The 19,870-nt window shown below is 42.1% G+C and overlaps 1 protein-coding gene across 6 annotated transcripts in view; it reads left to right on the top strand.

Moving 5' to 3' along the window:
- Positions 1-19,870, top strand: part of LOC138760645 (EGF-containing fibulin-like extracellular matrix protein 1) — a 104,791-nt gene that overhangs the window by 71,974 nt on the left and 12,947 nt on the right. For all 6 annotated transcript variants that reach the window (XM_069931492.1, XM_069931491.1, XM_069931495.1 and 3 more), the window contains 2 exons: positions 4,102-4,224; positions 18,335-18,454. In XM_069931492.1, the coding sequence (XP_069787593.1) occupies positions 4,102-4,224; positions 18,335-18,454 (243 nt within the window). The remainder of the gene's footprint in view (positions 1-4,101; positions 4,225-18,334; positions 18,455-19,870) is intronic.

Genomic DNA, 19,870 nt, shown 5'->3' with positions numbered 1-19,870 from the left:
GTAGGAACTAGCTTTAAGCCTCAGAGCATGCTTTTTCACACCTATGCCTATTTCCAGATAGAAGGAGGGAGGAGAGTGTGTCAGGATGTGATATCTTGAGAAGGGCACTTCCCATAAAATGCCGTGAAGCATTCAGCAAGTGTCCTTTACTGGTGCCCCTTTAGAGGTTGTTGAGGGGAAAAGAGGACATGCCAAACCTTTGTCATCTCTATAAAAATAGAGGTGTTGGTGTTATTTTTTGACCATCATGTCAACATGCTTGTCCCAAGTTAGGTTACTGGAGAAAGTTATTCCATAGAACTTGAAGCTATCTGCTCTTTTGACTTTACCACTATAAAGAATGAAAGGGCTGTGACTCTGCCTCCTCTCTTGAAGTCAGTGGTCACTTCCTTCATCATATTGACATTGAGGAAGAGGTTGTTATCTTGGCACCAGGCCACTAAACATTCATTCTCTTTCCTGTATTCCATGGCACCATTATTTGATTGCCAGATCACAACAGTGGTGTCATTGGAAAATTTGAAAATGGAGTTGGTATGGAATTTTGCTGTAGAGTGAGAATAGTAGGGGACTGAGTGGATCCTTCAGAAATGCAAGTGTGTAGAGTTGGATCATAGCAGAGATGTTGTTAGCCAACTTTACTGATTTCAGTCTGTTAGACAGGAAGTCAAGGATCCAGTTGCAGAGGGGCTGAGGCCTTAATCCCAGAGTTTGGGAATGAGTTTCCTGATATGATATTGAAGATGTAGTTCAAAAGACATATGCAAATAAAGTGTGATTAAAACTGCTGGAGTCATATTCAATGTGGACAAAAAGAAAACATAGACATGGCAGACATGGGAAAAACATCCAAACTCCTTACAGACAGCTTCAGATTCGAACACTGGTCACTGGCGCTGTAGTAGCATTGTGCTAACCACTACACTAACCATGCAATTTGCAGAATTTTGTTGGAAGTGCTTGTCTGGGTCTTCCAGAAGGCAGTATTGTGTTATCCAAAACCCTGCACTCACACTTGCTTCAGGACAACTCACTTCCAACAACATATTATCTCCCAATCTCATCTTCTGTATTGACATGAGCTAAGGGTTGGCATTATTTGGACATTTTTAAAAACACGACATCCACCTAATGATGATGATACCTTCTTGTTATATTGGTGGTTAGTGATATGTTGCTGATGTCATCTGTAGTTGTCTTAAGGAAAAAAGAAAAGGCCCCTGGTAATCTTGAAGTCCTCAGCAGTTTTCCTATCCAAGGTCCAAGCTGTGACTGCACAAGGGACCCTAATTTGTATATTGCTCCTCCAACTTGAGAAATTTTCCTTTAATTTCTCCTGCCACTTCATCCTGCCCTCCTCCTTTGCCATCTCCAAATTCTCATTGTACCACCCATTGATTATAGCCATAAAAGAGCTATAGTTGCATTGCAGCAGGCAGAAAATAGGTGCACAGATGTTAAATGGTAGCTCAAACTGATAAACCAGCATGTAATCTGAAAATATAGACAGATCCCATTGAATGACATAGTGAAAGCATTATTCCTCTATAATAGTGCCATAGATTGCTAGGTAAATTTATCAAGAAGCAGGTCCTCCAACAAGTAAAATCCATTAATATGTATATAATAGAAAGTGATTACATAGTTCTTGCATGGAAACAGAGCAACGCAAATGCTATCCTACTTAGATGGGAAAATCCTGTTCCACCCATTAGTACTCAGTGATTATGTCATGTCATGTATTGTCTTCATTTAAAAAATGATCAAGTGTTCCGCATTATAAACTAAAACTAATTTTCATAAAATGTGGTGTCCTTTTATGGACTATTTTTGTATTCATTAAATCTATTTGTCTTGATCATTGAATGGATTCATTTATATACATGATTTTTCCTTTAGTTAGTAATGTTTTATAGATTCTGCGGAACTATACTACCTTTAGTTTTATGTTAAAACATCGCAGGTTTTTTCCGGTAGGGAATTAGAGTTCCTTTCTTTGGTTTCTTTTTTTTTTCATTTTTGTCATTCCGACAACATTGTATAAGGAAGGGGTATATTGTTATTGTTTTATTTTGGAAGTGTACTTACCGTATATTTTGACAATACAAGTCTGAGTCGTGAAACATTTAAAAACTCAAAAATTGGGAGTCAACATATGCTGGATATACTTTTGAGACCTTACATTCAGCTCAAAATCCAATGTGCACCAATCTGGCGTAAAGTCGACTGATAAAAAAAACAATTTGGCATATAATTCAACCCATGAAAAGCAGATTTTTGTATTATCTATTCTCGACCTTGAAAAAACAAAAAAAACCCCGACTGCCACAGATTTTCTTTGAGATTTTTATTGAAAGCAACAGCACAACTAGAACCCTTCAAAATCACCCTCGATATCATCATCTGAAGTAAAGATAGTGGGAAACACATCCAAACTCTCACTATTTAAACAGTCATCATATAGGTCCCAGTCTGTATTTGATGAGGTGGTTTCAGTTTCATCATCAGTTGTCCCACATTAAGTCATATTCTATGCCATCAACTGTACAAGAGATACCGCACTTTTTAAATGTTTTATCACAACCTTTACTTTAACTTTATCCCATGCTTGAACACAAAGTTACACAGCACATCAAGTGATGGGCACACATTGCCCACCTTTTGTAAATGACTTTTCTGCACTCGTCATCCATGTATTCCATTCCTCGCACACATGGTTTGAATGGCTTGTTCAAGTAGATAGCGAGAGGTTGCAATATAGACATCAAACTACCCAGGATAACCACCATGTAAGTGTTATGTAGTGCTAATCTACTTTTAGTCTTCTCAGTTAAGTGGATACGAAACATATCCCAAACCAGCAAACTCTGTTCTTTGCGTAAACCCCCTGGTGCCTGTTCCACACATTGTCTATCCATAGTTTTACACCATTTTCATCCATCCATTCCTTTTAATGAAAATATACAAAAATGCCTGCAGGAAATTTCATTTTCAGTTTATTTTTGCATTTGAAAGTTACCAGGGTTTTAATTTTGTCCCGACCGCCATGCACGATAACACCACGGTAAACTTGGTACTTTCATGGCCTGTACTTCTGGTTTGTACCGTTTTAACACATTTCCATTCCACTGTTCTATTGCCTATCATGTCAAAATTCATGGGGGTTTCTTCCATGTTTCCGATATTTGCCAATGCAAATTGGTGTTTCTGCTGGTCATGTAAAATAACCTGGTGAAAACTTACAACTTTGGTACTTACTGTGCAATTTTTGTTTTTTGTCGTAATATCAGCCTACTGTAGCCTTAAAATCTTTACTGAGGTCTGGGTGCAACTTTGCCCACTGCATTGCTGATGTTCTTGTTTTATTTTGGATGAATATGTAGTGATCTTGCCTCTGTTCGCGTATCTATTCTACAATGTGATTTTCCGACTCTGGCCAACGAATGATTCCTTTTCTCAATGAATATTGCTTTTTTGGTATTTTTTTTATAGTCTCTTCTTTCTTCCTCCAATCTCTTACCAACTTCTCATATACATCAAATTTTTTTGTTTTTTTTTGGCCATTTCTATCACTTTCAATTTAAATCTTGCTTCATACTTTCATTGCAATTTGTGTTGGTTCGATGGACCCTCCATGAAAGTAATCACCTCCAACCAACGTCCAGCAGATCAGTCCATGCAATCTTTGGGGGTCACCTTATACGCCAGTCAAGTGGCCAACTCAGGCATCCCGAAAATTGGGGTCAAATTATATGCTGGATATACCATAAAACCCTTAAAATGAGGCTGAAAAATGGGGGTCCACTTATATGCCAGTCGACTTTTACACTGAAATATACGATATATTCTTCATATTTGGTTATACATTGTGTTTTTGTTGTATAAAACTCATTAAAAAGATTGAAAGAGAGCAACGCAAATGAATGTGTGAAATTGGGCATCTAGGGCATTTAGTGCCCCGAACAAGTGGGTGTGGTGAAATTAAATTTTTAGGTTGATGTATGTTTGCAAGCTGAAATGGCAAAAATAGATTTTTTTTAAAAACCAGCACAGTTCTGCTTGATCATCCACAAGTATGTGTATTGTTTTCCTTTGAAACAGATATCAATGAATGTGCTTTAGGAAACCATAACTGTGGTCCTGATTTCATCTGTATAAACACAAGAGGATCATTTGGATGCCGCTGCAGACAGGGTTACCACAAACGTGGAGGTCATTGCTTGGGTACGTACAGTAAAAGTGCATGGAAATGAATGTTGCTTTGTTACATTCTAAAATAAAGTTTCTTGGAATAATTGTCTGACATCTTGGGGCTTCGCTCATAAGCCACCATTGAAAGCCATATTTTCTGTTCATGTTTGAATCAGAAAACTATAAACTTCAAAACTTTAAGGCATCTTTTTCAATCTTATCAAAAACAATAACAATTGTGAATGAAAGCAAATTCTTATATATGTATATATGTTACTAGCTTAAGAACATTTAAAAATAGCAGCAGTATGGTAATCATGTGCCAGGAAGACCAGTGTTCAAAATGTGGTCTCATCAATGTCCTTTATGCACACAGATATTGTCTGAATTAGAGGGCTTGAGTTAACTGAAATAGAGGGCTTGAGTTATAAGGGGAGATTGGATAGGCAGGGTCTCTTTTCCCTGGAACAAAGGAAGCAGGGAGTTGATATTACATCTCACCTGTGGTTCTAAGACTTGAGTTGCAACTAACTACCTCTAGGTAAACTGCTCCAATACAACTACAATATTGCAATTTTCTTGAAAATGTTGACAGTTGTCCAAGTATATACTGTATGACCACAAATGGGCATGCATTCAACTTTATTGCCCAAATTAGACTGTTTATAAAGTGATTAAATATGTAATGTGGTGCAATCAAGTGACATTTTCCAATAACCTGCTCACTCTTTTTGCATTGTGCCAGGAACACCTGGCTTTAGAACTTGTTGGGTGCTATCAGTAGCCCCAATAATGACTTGGACAAAGACTGAGGGGAACGATAGGCTTTATTGTACAAGAGACTGCAGGCCTGGGTCCAAGGCAAGGAATGAGCGGGAAGGAGAGGGGACTCAACCTTTATGGCCCAGGGTCACATGGGTAGGACTGAGGAGGCAAGGTAGAAGGAGGGAGGGCCAGCCAGCACATACAATCATATCACTACATTCACCCCACTTTAAAAAAAATGGAACCCACCGGAAAACAATCAACAACCAGGGGTGATACAACAACCATAGTAACAGCAACAATACAGTAACACAACAGCAGCAGTACAAACACAACAAACCAGGGGCGGAAAAAGCAGATGCCCCCGCCCCCACCCCCCCCATCAGCTAGAGGTTAAGCCGTTCAGGCAGCCTCCTCTGTCTGCCGGACCACCGTATGGCCGGCGTGTCCATACAGTGCTTCTCTGGAGAGGGGACCGACAGGGGAGGTCCACTGTAGAGACTGTCTGAAAAAGGGTGTCAGAGGTGGACTTCCGGAGTGCTGGGAGGTCCTCCGCTGCTGCATGTGGGAGAGATGACTGGACATCTGGCTGCAAGGCAGACAGCTCAGGCTCCAGGGTCGTGCCCTGATGCAGCACAATAGGGTCCATAGCGTGGTCAGTAGCTGGCAAGACGGTCTCAGAGTCTCCAGCCCTTGCCAGGTCTCGTATTGACACTGTGTTCTCGTGGCCATCCGGGTACCTCACAAATGTGTATTGAGGGTTTGCATGTATGAGGTGCACCGCTTCAACCAGTGGGTCCGTCTTATAGTTCCTGACATGCTTCCAAAGCAGAACCGGCCCTGTGGTGGTCAGCAAGGAAGGGATGGAGAAACCATTCACCAATCTCCTAGGAAAAGCAAAGAGACGTTTATGCGGGGTGGTGTTAGTAGCAGTGCATAGTGTGGAGGGCTTTGGGCAAGACGTCCTGCCTGCGGAATACTGCCAAATATTTAGATCTGAGGGCCAGGAGCATTGCCTTCCAGATGGTGCCATTCTCCCTTTCCACCTGGCCATTATTTCTAGGGTTATAGCTGGTAGACCTGCTGGTGGCTATGCCTCTGGCCAAAAAAGTACTGTCGCAGCTCATCACTCATGAATGAGGTCCCCCGGTCACTATGGATGTAGTCGGGGTACCTAAACAGAGTGAAGATACTGTTCAGGGGCTTGATGACCATAGCCGAGGTCATATTCGGACAGGAGATTGCAAAGGGGATCCTTGGGAATTCGTCCATCACCATCAGGAAGTAGGTGTTCATATTTGTGGTTGGGAGGGGGCCCTTGAAATTGACACTGATTCATTCGAAAGGGCGGGTGGCCTTGATGAGGTGTGCCTTTTCTGGCTGGTAGAACTGGGGCTTACACTCGGCGCAGATTTGGCAGCGTCTAGTCGTGGACCGGACATCCTCTACGGAATATGGGAGGTTTTGTGTTTTGATGAAATGATACAACCTTGTGACTCTGGGGTGACGTAGGTGGTCATGTAGGATCTGGAGACAGCCGAGATGCGCGCTGGTGCACATCCCTCGGGATAGAGCATCAGGGTGGGGGGGGTCATTGAGCTTACTCGGCCAGTACAAGATGTAGATGGACAATTCTATCCTCCACCTCAGAATCTTGTCGTTCTTGATTTTACCCCATTGTTTGGCACTGAACATGAAGGCCACTGCCCTCTGGTCAGTCAACAGAGTAAATCTTTTACCGGCCAGGTAGTGTCACCAGTGACGCACTGCCTCAACGATAGCTTGAGCCTCCTTCTCGACAGAGGAGTGCTGGAGTTTGGGACCTTGCAGGGTGTGGGGAAAAAATGCTACTGGCCTGCCTGCCTGGTTTAACATGGTGGCCAGAGTGGCATCGGAGGCATCGCTCTCCACCTGAAAGGGGACAGATTCATCCACGGCATGCATCATGGCTTAGCGATGTTTCCTCTAATTTGTTCAAAAGCAGCCTGGGCCTCCGCCGATAATGGGAAGGTGGTTATACGAATTAGGTGGTGGGCCTTATCGGCGTAGCTGGGCACCCATTGAGCATAATATGAAAACAGCCCCAAGCACCTCTTAAGCGCCTTCAGGGAGTTTTGGACAGGGAGCTCCATGAGGGGTCACATGTGGTCTGGGTCGGGAGCAATGACACCATGTGCCACGATGCATCCAAGAAGGGCCAGGCGCTCCATGTTGAATATGCATTTGTCCTTGTTGTACGTCAAGTTGAGGAACTTGGCCATACGCAAGAACTTTGCGAGGTTCGCGTCATGGTCCTGCTGGTCATAGCCGCAGATGGTGACATTGTCGAGGTAGGGGAACATCGCCGTCAGCCCGTGTTCCTCTACCATCCGGTCCATCACTCTCTGAAAGGCAGAAACACCATTATTAACCACAAAAGGCACCCGCAGGAAGTGAAAGAGCTTTCCGTCCACTTCAAAGGCTGTATATATTCGATCGGCTGTACAGAGGGGGAGTTGATGGTTGGCCAACTTGAGGTCAATGGTCGAAAAAATTCTGTACTCAGCGACCTTATTGACCAAGTCAGCTATACGGGGAAGTAGGTAAATGTCCAACTGGGTGAAGTGGTTGATGGTCTGACTATAATCATTTACCATCCGGGGCTTCCCTGCACCTCTGACCACGAGGACTTGCGCTCGCCAGGGACTGGTGCTAGGGGCTATGATCCCCTCCACCAGGAGTCGTTGAACCTCAGCCCGGATGAACTGTATGTCCTCTGAACTATAGTGTCTACTCTTGGTGGAAATTTGTTTACAATCCAGGGTAAGGTTCATGAACAGTAATGGGGGGACACCCATACCGGGGTGAGGATGCAGGACGGTGCCAGAGACTGAGTACTGAGCCCACAGGATGGTGCCAGTGCTGCGTGCTGGGGCCACAAGGTGGTGTCGGGGACTGGTGGCTGTGGACGGTCAGCCGTGGTTGGGGGCCCCCGAATGCCATCGTCATGCTCCTGAACTGACTCTGAAAGTCGAGGCCCAGGAGGATCAGCGTGCAAGGTGAGGCATAATTAACAATACAAAATCATTATAACACTTTCCCCTCACCATCAGCGACACTACATAATACCCCCGGATACTGGTCTGTTGATCCACTATTGAAAATACAGTTTGTTTTATGCCCATTCACCTCGATCCGCATCATGGAGTTTGAGATTGGGTGAGGGCTGGCTTGATTCAGAGTCACTGATGTCAGGATAGGCATCCCTTCATTGTCGGCGGCGGCAGGGAAGCCTTCCCAAGATGGCGACCTCCATGTTGACCACGCAATGTTCGATGAAGAAGAAGATGGAAGTGGAGTCATGGTGGTCAGAAGTGATGTCATTGGGGCTGTGGCCTGAGGTGCTTAGGTTGGAACAATGGCCGACAAGATGGCGCTCCTCTTACCACACACACAGTCAGCGCTGGAAGCTCCTCAGGAACGCACGCTGCACTGCTCCCGGACTGTGGTCGGGACCTGCAGACCTTGGTAAAGGCCCCTCTTCCCGCAGCCCGAACACGTAGCCCCCCTCGCGGGACAGAGGCATCACAAATGCTTGGGCTGCCCACGAAAGTTGCATCTCGACGATGCCGTCGGCATGATTTGCAGCCGTGGTCAGGTTGGTAGCACCCAATACAGACTCCCAGGCCAAAGGTCCTCGTGATGGAACATACAGAGATGGCCCACTTCTGCCTGCAATCGACACCAGGTGGTGCTGGGCCAAGTCTAAGGTTCTGATTAAGTCGATAGCCTTTTTGAGTGGGAGTGGGTCCTCCTCAAGGAGTCGTTGCCGGATGTAATCTGACCTCAGACCCGACACGCAGGCATCTCGAATCAGTTCTTCCACGCATATAGGGATATAGTGACCGTGGGTTCTCCCAAACAGTCTTTTCCTAGTGTGACCAGGGCCTGGACGAACACTTCAGTGGACTCACCAGGCTGTTGTTTTCTGGACGCCAGCAGGTAACAGGAGTATACCACATTCACTTTAGGCTTGTACAGCGCCTGTAGCTCAGCCATCGCCTTGTTGTAGGACGCACTGCCTTCAATGGTCAGGAAGGCCCTCTGGCCGACTCGTGCCTGAAGGATTTTTAACTGATTAAGAATGCGGGTTACTGTGGATGAAATAGTGTAATCTGAGAGTAGTGTACTCTGTACTTTTCTATTTTTTAATATGTATTGTAAGTACTGTATATTTTTTGAATATTTCATTTTCAAAGATTCATGTTCTTTTCTTTGGCTTGGCTTCGCGGACAAAGATTTATGGAGGGATATGTCCACGTCTGCTGCAGGCTCGTTGGTGACTGACAAGTCCGATGCAGAACAGGCAGGCATGGTTGCAGCGGTTGCAAGGGAAAATTGGTGGGTTGGGGTTGGGTCTTGGGTTTTTAATCCTTTGTCTTTTGTGAGTGAGGTGGGCTCTGTGGTCTTCTTCAAAGGAGGTTGCTGCCCTCCAAACTGTGAGGTGCCAAGATGCACGGTTTGAGGCGATATCAGCCCACTGGTGGTGGTCAATGTGGCAGGCACCAAGAGATTTCTTTAGGCAGTCCTTGTACCTCTTCTTTGGTGCACCTCTGACATGATGGCCAGTGGAGAGCTCGCCATAGAACACGATCTTGGGAAGGCGATGGTCCTCCATTCTGGAGACGTGACCCACCCAGCGCAGTTGGGTCTTCAGCAGCATGGATTCAATGCTTGTGGACTCTGCCAGTTAGAGTACTTCGATATTGGTGATGAAGTCATTCCAATGAATGTTGAGGATGGAGCGGAGACAGCGCTGATGGAAGCGTTCTAGGAGCCGTAGGTGATGCCGGTAGAGGACCCATGATTCAGTGCCGAACAGGAGCGTGGGTATGACAACGGCTCTGTACACGCTGATCTTTGTGTGTTTCTTCAGGTGGTTGTTTTTCCAGACTCTTTTGTGTAGTCTTCCAAAGGCGCTATTTCCCTCAGCGAGTCTGTTGTCTATCTCTTTGTCGATCCTTGCATCAGATGAAACAGTGCAGCCGAGGTAGATAAACTGGTTGACCGTTTTGAGTTCTGTGTGCCCAATGGAGATGTGGGGGCCCTGGTAGTCATGGTGGGGAGCTGGCTGATGGAGGACCTCAGTTTTCTTCAGGCTGACTTCCAGGCCAAACATTTTGGCAGTTTCCGCAAAACAGGACGTCATGCACTGGAGAGCTGTCTCTGAATGGGCAACTAAAGCGGCATCGTCTGCAAAGAGTAGTTCACGGACAAGTTGCTCTTGTGTCTTGGTGTGAGCTTGCAGGCGCCTCAGATTGAAGACACTGCCATCCATGCGGTACCGGATGTAAATATCGTCTTCATTGTTGAGGTCTTTATTGGCTTGTTTCAGCATCACGCTGAAGAAGATAGTAAAGAGGGTTGGTGCGAGGACGCAGCCTTGCTTCACGCCGTTGTCAATGGAGAAGGGTTCAGAGAGCTCATTGCTGTATCTGACCCGACCTTGTTGGTTTTCGTGCAGTTGGATAACCATGTTGAGGAACTTGGGGGGGCATCCGATGCGCTCTAGTATTTGCAAAAGCCCTTTCCTGCTCACAGTGTCAAAGGCTTTGGTGAGGTCAACAAAGCTGATGTAGAGTCCTTTGTTTTGTTCACTGCACTTTTCTTGGAGCTGTCTGAGGGCAAAGACCATGTCAGTAGTTCCTCTGTTTGCGCGAAAGCCACACTGTGATTCTGGGAGGACATTTTCGGCGACACTAGGTATTAGTCTATTAAGAAGAATCCTAGCGAAGATTTTGCCTGCAATGGAGAGCAGCGTGATTCCCCTGTAGTTTGAGCAGTCTGATTTCTCGACTTTGTTTTTGTACAGGGTGATGATGATGGCATCATGAAGGTCCTGAGGCAGCTTTCCTTGGTCCCAGCAGAGCATGAAAAACTCATGCAATTTGGTATGCAGAGCTTTGCCGCCAGCCTTCCAGACTTCTGGGGGGGATTCCATCCATACCTGCTGCTTTGCCACTTTTCAGCTGTTCAGTTGCCTTATATGTCTCTTCCCGGGTAAGGACCTCATCCAGCTCTAGCCTCAAGGGTTGTTGAGGGAGCTGGAGCAGAGCCGATTCTTGGACTGAGCGGTTGTCACTGAAAAGAGATTGGAAGTGTTCTGACCATCGATTGAGGATGGAGATCTTGTTGCTGAGGAGGACTTCACCATCTGAGCTGCGGAGAGGGCTTTGGACTTGACGTGAGGGGCCGTACACAGCCTTTAGTGTCTCATAAAAACCCCTGATGTCGCCAATGTCGGCGCTACGCTGGGTTCATTTGGCGAGGCTAGTCCACCACTCAGTTTGGATCTCCCGGAGTTTGCGCTGAAGGTGGCTGCATGCGAGATGGAAAGCTCGTTTTTTCTCTGGCCTGGAAGGCTTTGCAAGGTGAGCCTGGTGGGCAGATCGCTTCTTTGCCAGCAGCTCCTGGATTTCCTGGTTGTTTTCGTCAAACAGTCCTTGTTTTTCCTGGAAGAGAAGCCCAGTACCTCTTCAGTGGATTGCAGTATGGCCATTTTCAGCTGATCCCAGAGGGTTTCAGGAGACGTGTCCATGAGGCAGTTTGCATCCTCGAGCTTTGCTTGGAGGTTTGCCTGGAAGTTTCCTCTCACTATGTCTGACTGCAAGTTTCCAACATTGAACCTCTGGATCCATGACTTCCCTCAAAGTTGAAGAACCCTGGGTGTTAAATAAACTATAAAGGGTAAAAGATAAATAATAAAAATAAAACAAAAAATTAAAACCCGCGTATTATAGGCTGCAACCCCAATTCACTCTCCTTTATTTACTCTGGCGGGATGGTTTGTTTCTTATTTCATTGCTCAGGGTGGGGTGGGTGTGGATATAGATCATATCTGTGCTCCTATGTGTCTGTATTTATGTACTCTGTATTTTTTATGTTAAATTTCAATTTTAATAAAAATATTGAAAAAAAGAATAAGTAAGTTTCCAACACTGTTGCGTGGTAGTACACCATTTAGTATTGCTACTGCAAAATGAATTCACCAGATTTCATCTGACCTCAGGTTTGGGGAGCTTATAAGTTCTCCAAAAGGATTCAGCAAGGTGGCACAGGTAAGGACAGGTTTTTCAAACTTTTCTTTCTATTTCATAAATAGTGGGAATGACAGCCAGGGCAGGAATGTGCTCCTCTTGCAGAATATGGATAGTTAGGGAAGCCAACTATATCTCTCACGACCTCATCTGTGAGAAGTGAATCCAACTGCAGCTCTTTACAAACCATATTAAGGAAATGGAGCTAGATTTGGATGAATACTGGATCATTTTAGAAACTGAGGGGGTGATAGACAGGAATTACTGAGTCACAATCTCATGTAGGAAGCAAGAGGAAGGTAGCTGGGTGACAGTCAAGAGAGGGAAAGGAAATAGGCAGTGCAAAGGTTAAACACATTAGGACTTTATTCCCTGGATTGTAAGAATGAGGGGAGATTTGATAGAGGAATACAAAATTATGAGGTGTATAGACAGAGTAAATGCAAGCAGGCTTTTTCCACTGAGGTTAGGTGAGATACAAACCAATGGGCATAGGTTAAAGGTGAAAAGGGAGACGTTTAGGTTGAACATTAGGCGGAATTCTTCACACAGAGGATGGTAGGAGTGTGAAACAAACTGCCAATTGAAATGATGAATGCAAGCTCAATTTTAACATTTAAGAAAAACTTAAACAGGTACATGGATGGGAAGGGTATGGAGGGCTATGGAATGAGTAGAGGTCAGTGGAACTTAGCAGAATAATGGTTTGGCACAAACGAGCATGCAGCTGACGTGGACTTTTTACCCCCTCCATAAATCTTCGTCCGCGAAGCCAAGCCAAAGAAAAGACAGACTAGAATGGCTGAAAGGCATGTTTTCTATGTTGTAATGACCAAGCAAGTTTCAGCTGGGTGCTCTGCATTCCTCGCACATTCTAAAAGTTTTACAAGATATCTGAAGACAGTTAACAATGCTTGGAACCCTAAAACTTGCCTCTCCATATTTCAATCACATCATTTTACGGCAAATTTCAAGTAACTAAAAATTAGTCCCTAAAATTGGGCCTTGTTGAAATTACAACATTGCTCTTTTTCTATCCTATTATAATTACAATTACAATTGCTAATTCAATATTGAGCACAACTAAAGGAGAAAAGAATTTTGACCTGTATTCATCTACTTAAGCAATAAAAGACTAAAATTAATTTAGTTAAATAAAAAATCTACAAATGCTGGGGTGAAGTGCAATTCCTGATGAAGACCCCAGGTTCAAAAATTTAGTTACCCATTAATTCCTATGTACAGTGTGACCTCATGAGTTTCTTTAGCATATTTGAGTATTGCATTTGGCTCCAGCATCTGCAGGTGTCTTGCATAACTAAATTAATTTCAACTTTTGATTGGACAAACCAGTTCAACAAATAATGGAGTAATATCTATAAAATGTATAGGTTAATGTAATGACTAAAGTGCTTTGGCTCAAATCCACATAGATGGATGTAGGACAGGGAGGGTAGAATAAAAAAACGGTGAGAAATGATGGGAAAAGAGGGGAGAAGGTTAAAAAAGATGCGATGGAGATGGGCAAATAGAGAGAATGGAATTTACATCTCTTCCCACCCTGTCTCCTATAAGGATTCTATTCCTTTTCCTAAATTCTTCAGTCTCTACCGAATGTGCTCGCAAGATGAGGTCTTCTATCCTGGAAAATCTAAGAAATCTTCCTTCAATAAACATGGCTTCTCCTCTACTTCCATTAAATCAGCCCTCACCCACATTTTCTCTAGATCCTACACAACTGCCCTGACCCCTTTTGTCCTGAGACAAAATTCTTCTTGTCTGTATCCAACATATTACCCTCTGAAATTTTCAGCACAAGACACATCATTTCTCTCCCCCCCCCCCCCCCACCAATTCTTCACTTTCTGTAGAGAGCACTCCTTCTGGGACGCCCTCGTTTACTCATCCCTTCCCATTAATTGTCTCCATGACCACAAGAAATACTACACTTGTACCTACACCTCCTCCCTCACCTCTATTCAGGACCCTATATAGTCCTTCCAAGAAAAACAATACTTCACTTGTGAATCTGTAGGTCACTGCATCCAGAGATCCCAATCTGGCTTCCTCTATATCGAGGAGATGGATGCAGATTGGGAGATCATTTCGTTGAGCACCTTTGCTCTATCCGATGCAACAGCAAGGACTTCCCAGTGACCAATCATTTTAATTCCAAACACCATTTTCACATCGACATATCTGTCTGTGGCCTCAAGTACTTCCAAACCGAGCCACCTGCAAAATGGAGCAACAAACCTTACATTCCATATTGGTATTCTCCAACTGGACAGCATTAACATCAACTTCTCCAATTTTTTTAACCCTTCCCCCATGTTTCTCTCTTTCCCTACCTTCTGTCTTTTCAGCCCCCCACTCTCTTCCCCTCCTTTAGTGCTACCAGATCGTAGCCCTCTTCCTATCAACTCACCTTTTTTTCCTCTTCTACCCTTCCACCTGTATCCACTTATTACCCTTTATCGGTGCTCCTCCCCTTCCCCTTCCCATGGATGTTGCATGATCTGCTGAATTTCTCACATATTTCTGTATTGCATGAAAATTAATTGATCACTCTGAGACAAATTTATGCAAAGCCATGTTTTGGAAAAATTTACTTAGTTTGCAACCTACATTTTATTCAAAAATATTTAATGAAAATTATTTCAGGAATTTAATACAAATAGTTTCAATCCTATATTATATAGAAATTTAAAAAATCATCAAATTTATATGCAGAATCGCTGAAAATAAATAATTTAAAACCAAAAAAGTAAATACTATCCAAACACATAATTTATTGCTTTTTAAATACTGTTAAAAAATTGTTTCCAAGCAAGTTAGATTTATCATTACATCATCTGGACATTCTGGCTCACTGAAAATGAACCCAGTTGGACGAGTTGGCTTAAATCAAAAGAATTGCATTCTACGTATTTCATATGTTAAGTAACAAAATGAAAGTTGCCAGTAAAACATGGTTAGCTATAAAAGTGAAGTGCATTTTCCAGAAGTAGTTTTCCAAGTATAAATCACCTCTTTATTTGTACTGTAATTTCAATCCACAAAGTAGTTGGCTAAGAGTGGACTATAAAGTTCAGTTCTAATTATGTCTAATAAACCAGAATAGGAGCATATTATATTAAAAAATTGAGACCTTAGTGCTGTTAACCTATATTTCAAGTTAGCTGTTACTTAAGTTGTTGATAGGTTTTCTAAGAGCATAAAATTTGGCTCCAATATTATGAAGAGTCAGGGAGTGAACATAATTTTCGAGGGTAGTTTTGCCATGGGACAAGTTTTCTTCAGGTTCTGCCAAGTTTAATGGTAGGACTTAAATTAACATTTTTGAAATCTGTTTCCCAGTCTCCCGCCTACGAGATTATGATCTTAACTGTATGCCAGGCATTACCACCAGGCAATAAACAAGGGAAAAGAAGGCATAGATGCCGGGTTGGGGGAGGTTGTAAGAGAGAATGTAAAGTGTGGGTGGCCGTGGAAATTGGGGGAGGAGGGGCCATTACTGGAATGCCTGGGAGAGATCGTACACAGGAAGAAAAGTGGATGGGCTGTAGCAGATATGCGTTAGGGTGGAGGTTCTGATCACTAAGGGTGTGTTCTTGGTTTGATGGAAGATTGCAGATGTTACTCCTCCTGGACCACAGCCACTTACATGTTCTATCCAACTTTCCTGGTTTTCTTTAGCTGCAGGGCTTTTTGTGAAAGAGACTTAAGCCACAGATCCCTTGTTTAAATGAATGGCCCTAAGTGGGAATAAGTGCGCTGCCAGTCCATTTGAGCTATTCTAATGGCTCTTCAGCTGCATCATCCTTCTACAAACGTCAGTAGCACCACCATCTAGATATTCAGTCTAGACAGGTATCTGTACAGATTTATGAAAAGATCACATCCTACAAGTCTGAAGATAGCTTTGCTTAAGTTCATGTAAAACAATTATCTTTGCAAATTAGTTAATTACCAGTTCCATTTGAGTTTTATTCCATACAGTGGTAAACAGATTGTGCTTATGTTTGAACAAAAAAAGAATAAAATAGGTGATTCCTAAAATCTTTCTATATTGTCAAGAAAATTATATTGTTCAGTACTGAGCCCTTGATCCAGAATAAATGGAAAACCTGCTACAGCATATCCAAGTCATGTTAATGCACTCATAATCAAGAGATTTAAACTAATAGTCTTTATTATGGAAATGCTCATTCAGAAATCATTGAACTAAACAGTTCAAAAATTTAGATTCCTTTATTTTAAATAACAGTACTTGCAATCAAAAATCTGGATCATAAATGATTGGGAGCTTATCCTTTAAACTTTCAAAGCAGTGGTTTTCATCCTTTTTCTTTCCACTCATATACCACCTTAAGCAATCCCTTACTAATCACAGAAAACCTATAGCATAAGGATTACTTGAAGTGGTATGTGAGTAGAAAGAAAAAGTTTGAAAACCACTGTTTTATAGCAAGTTCTACTTTGGAATCTGTCATGTTACCAGTTTTTTTTTCAGAACTAAATGAATGAAAACTTATTACCAAAATATTTTTGCAACAAATTCCAAGTTGAATGAGGCCACTCCAGTAATTTGACTGAGCACTTCAGCCAGGAATCACACTTGCAATAATAATGTAGTTTCATCAAAAAAGCACTGAATATTTTCTCATTTCCCATGCATTTGTTCCTTTTAATGTGTTTCACAGGAAATTAGGTCACATCATTGTAAAGTCTAACCATCATTGAGTACTCTGAGAACAATTTTATTTTACTAGCTCTATTGCTTGGACTGGAAATCCTGCTCAAGTAGATTTTCTTCTTTATCCCTTTTCCTTTAGGACCCAGTCTTGATATAAATTCCACCTCCCCACCCCACCCACAAATTCCAACCCTGTCTTTCACTTACTTGCTGAGTCTGGCTTCCACTCTGAAATGTCTGACAAAAACACTGATCATTCTTGTCTCCACAATCACATCCTAATTCTGTGACCAAGCCTCCAAGATCGGCACCCATCACTTCCTGATCTTTCTAAATTTATGGCTATATTTCCAATCTGCCAATATTCAGCAACCCAATTTCCTGATCCTCTTATCACAACCGAAGGCCAAAGTCCAAAACCTGATCACCCTCCTGACCTTCATCTGATCTGTCTCCTATCGAATCCAAAAAAAATTTAACCCAGGCCCAACTATTATCCCACTGTCCCTCCCCCAACTGAGTTACAAATACCAAAGACCATGCTGCCAAATGACTCTCTGTCACTGTCCCCAACACCACATCCAAAATTAATTTCACATCTTGAACAATAGAAGCTAATGAATTTTGTTGCAATGGTCCATGTTCAAATGACTGTTGCCACACTGAACAAACATTTTTTAATTCACCCCCTAAAGCTATAGTTAATTTCTTGGCACTTGTGTCCTTGCCTGCTCTTTCCTATTTTCATCCCACCGATCTTTTTTAAAAAATAATTTCTGGAATGTCAACATTTATTACCATTCATTAAATGCCTTTGTGAAGGTGATGGGAATCCATCTTCATGAACCATTTGGTACTTCCGATGAAGCAACTCTCAGTATGGTTTAATAGGCAGTACCGTTCCAAAGGAAATACTTTCTTTCAAGTGAGGATGGTCTGTGACTTGGAGGGATATTGCAGATCCCTGCTGACCTGTCTATTTTTGGTGACAGAAGACATGGATTTGATGGGTGGTGTCAGAGAAGCCAAGGCAAGTAAACATAGGCATACTTAATGGTGCCATAATATACCAGTGATGAGGGGGAGTGAACATTACGGGTGATGGTTTAGAATTTGTCATGGAAAATCATGAGAAAATAATAAGACCATACGTGTTACAACAAAGAAGGCAGTGAAGTTTGGAAAATAATGCTGGCTTTACACATCCTGAGAATTAATATTTAAAAATTAAATTGTGAATGTGGACATAAATTCTCAGTATCACGAGGAAATTATTGATTTCAACATAGAGCTGTATACCAACACTGATGAAGCAAGTATTCTAGTAACCCGACAGCTGTAATTGTTTAGCACTAATATGGTTTGAGAAATAACTAAATTAAAATTGATATCAGACTTCAGTAAATTAGTAGGCAACAAGGAAAAGGACAGTATGAACCTCAATGTTACCAATAATAAAATATGATTTGAAACTGAAAAATACATCCTTTTTGTGATATTACATCATTGGGCTACAGCCCTTGCCACTAATCATTTTAGGTGTCTGGCAACAATTTTCTTAAACATAAATAGTTGTGTAATGTATTTTTCAATGATTATGCAGACATTGATGAATGTAACGTAGCCACCTACTGCCATCATGGATGTGTCAACACACCTGGTTCTTATTACTGTCAGTGCAACATTGGTTTTCAGCTGGCAAGCAATAATCGTACTTGCAGAGGTAAGCATCTGCTCTTACTTAAAGCATGTATACCTTTCATTAAGATATAAATCATCACCATGAGTGATTTCAGAATAAGGAAACATTTCCCTATCAGCAGTCATAATATTAGATAAAAGGAAGATACAATTAAAGAATATTTCATTTTAATTCTCCAGACACTCCCTTCATCACACAACCCTATAAAAGCACAATGCTAGCTGTAGATTCAGAATCGAACACCGTTAGTTTAAGCCTCCATCCTTTGAAATCTTATTTAATAACTCCAGCAGTTGAGAATCTTTCATTCTCTACAATGACATCATAAGACCTGGCAGCTGCTGTACAAATCCATGTGTAATTCTCTATCAGAGGTATTTTAGACTGCTATTTTATCGCGTGAGCAATACCCCTTTGCAATACTTTCCTATTTCCATGTGCCAGGCTGGCTTAAAGCCTCAGTTCATGGTAACTTTTGGTGTTCCATTAAATCCACAAAATATACTGATAAAAAAACAACTTGTCTTTTATCTGATAATAAATGTGATAATAAAGAACCTTTTAGTTATATCTCATGATGGTTTGGTGAATAAACACACAGCTGTCATGCCACTCAACCATAAGGTTTGGTCTGTCATGTGCCAAAATGACAATTTCATTTAATATCAGGACTTCTGGACCACAGTGGAAATAATTAAGTTTCTTACTGATTTTCTTTGACTTTTGTGCTTTTGTACAAATACCATCTAAGAGCTGGCCATGAATTGGTAATTTTACTTGCCAGGAATTAATGACAAGAAATTTCCTTGGAGTTATTTCTGTGTCGCCATCATACCTTCACTGGAAATGGACAAAAAAATCCATTTATGAACATTACAGTACCAGAGACCCAGGTTCAAATCCGGTGCTGTCTGTAATGAGTTTGTACGTTCTCTCTGTGTCTGCGTAGGTTTCCTCCAGGTATTCCAATTTTCTCCCACCTTTTAAAACGCATTGGAGTTGCAGGTAAATTGGGGTATTTGGGGAGAATGGGGTCTTTGGTTGGAAGGGCATGCTGTATGTCTAAATTTTAAATCTGTGAAAAAAATTAAGAGAATTTCTGCGTAATTCCTGTGAAGTGTGGTGAGTTGCACATAACACTCTGAGTAAGTTTCTTGACCATTGTTCAGACTCACATCAAAATATCATCCACATGGGAAAGGTATCAGACAACTACCAATATTCATGTACTTGAACAAAATATTTGGGGAGCCTACTGACTAACACATGGATTACAAAAATTCTGCCAGTCTCTACAGTTTGGCATTTCTGTTTGTAAACAAAATGTTAAGCTCAATTATTGACTATTATTCATCAGTATTAATATAATAAGTGTAATGCTTGGGTATCTATTTTCCAATTCTTAAACTGGAAATCTGGTTTTACAAGAATCAAAAT

This window comes from Narcine bancroftii, chromosome 4 (genome assembly GCF_036971445.1).
Source record: "Narcine bancroftii isolate sNarBan1 chromosome 4, sNarBan1.hap1, whole genome shotgun sequence".
Taxonomy (NCBI): domain Eukaryota; kingdom Metazoa; phylum Chordata; class Chondrichthyes; order Torpediniformes; family Narcinidae; genus Narcine; species Narcine bancroftii.
This window is presented reverse-complemented; position numbering and strand designations above follow the sequence as displayed.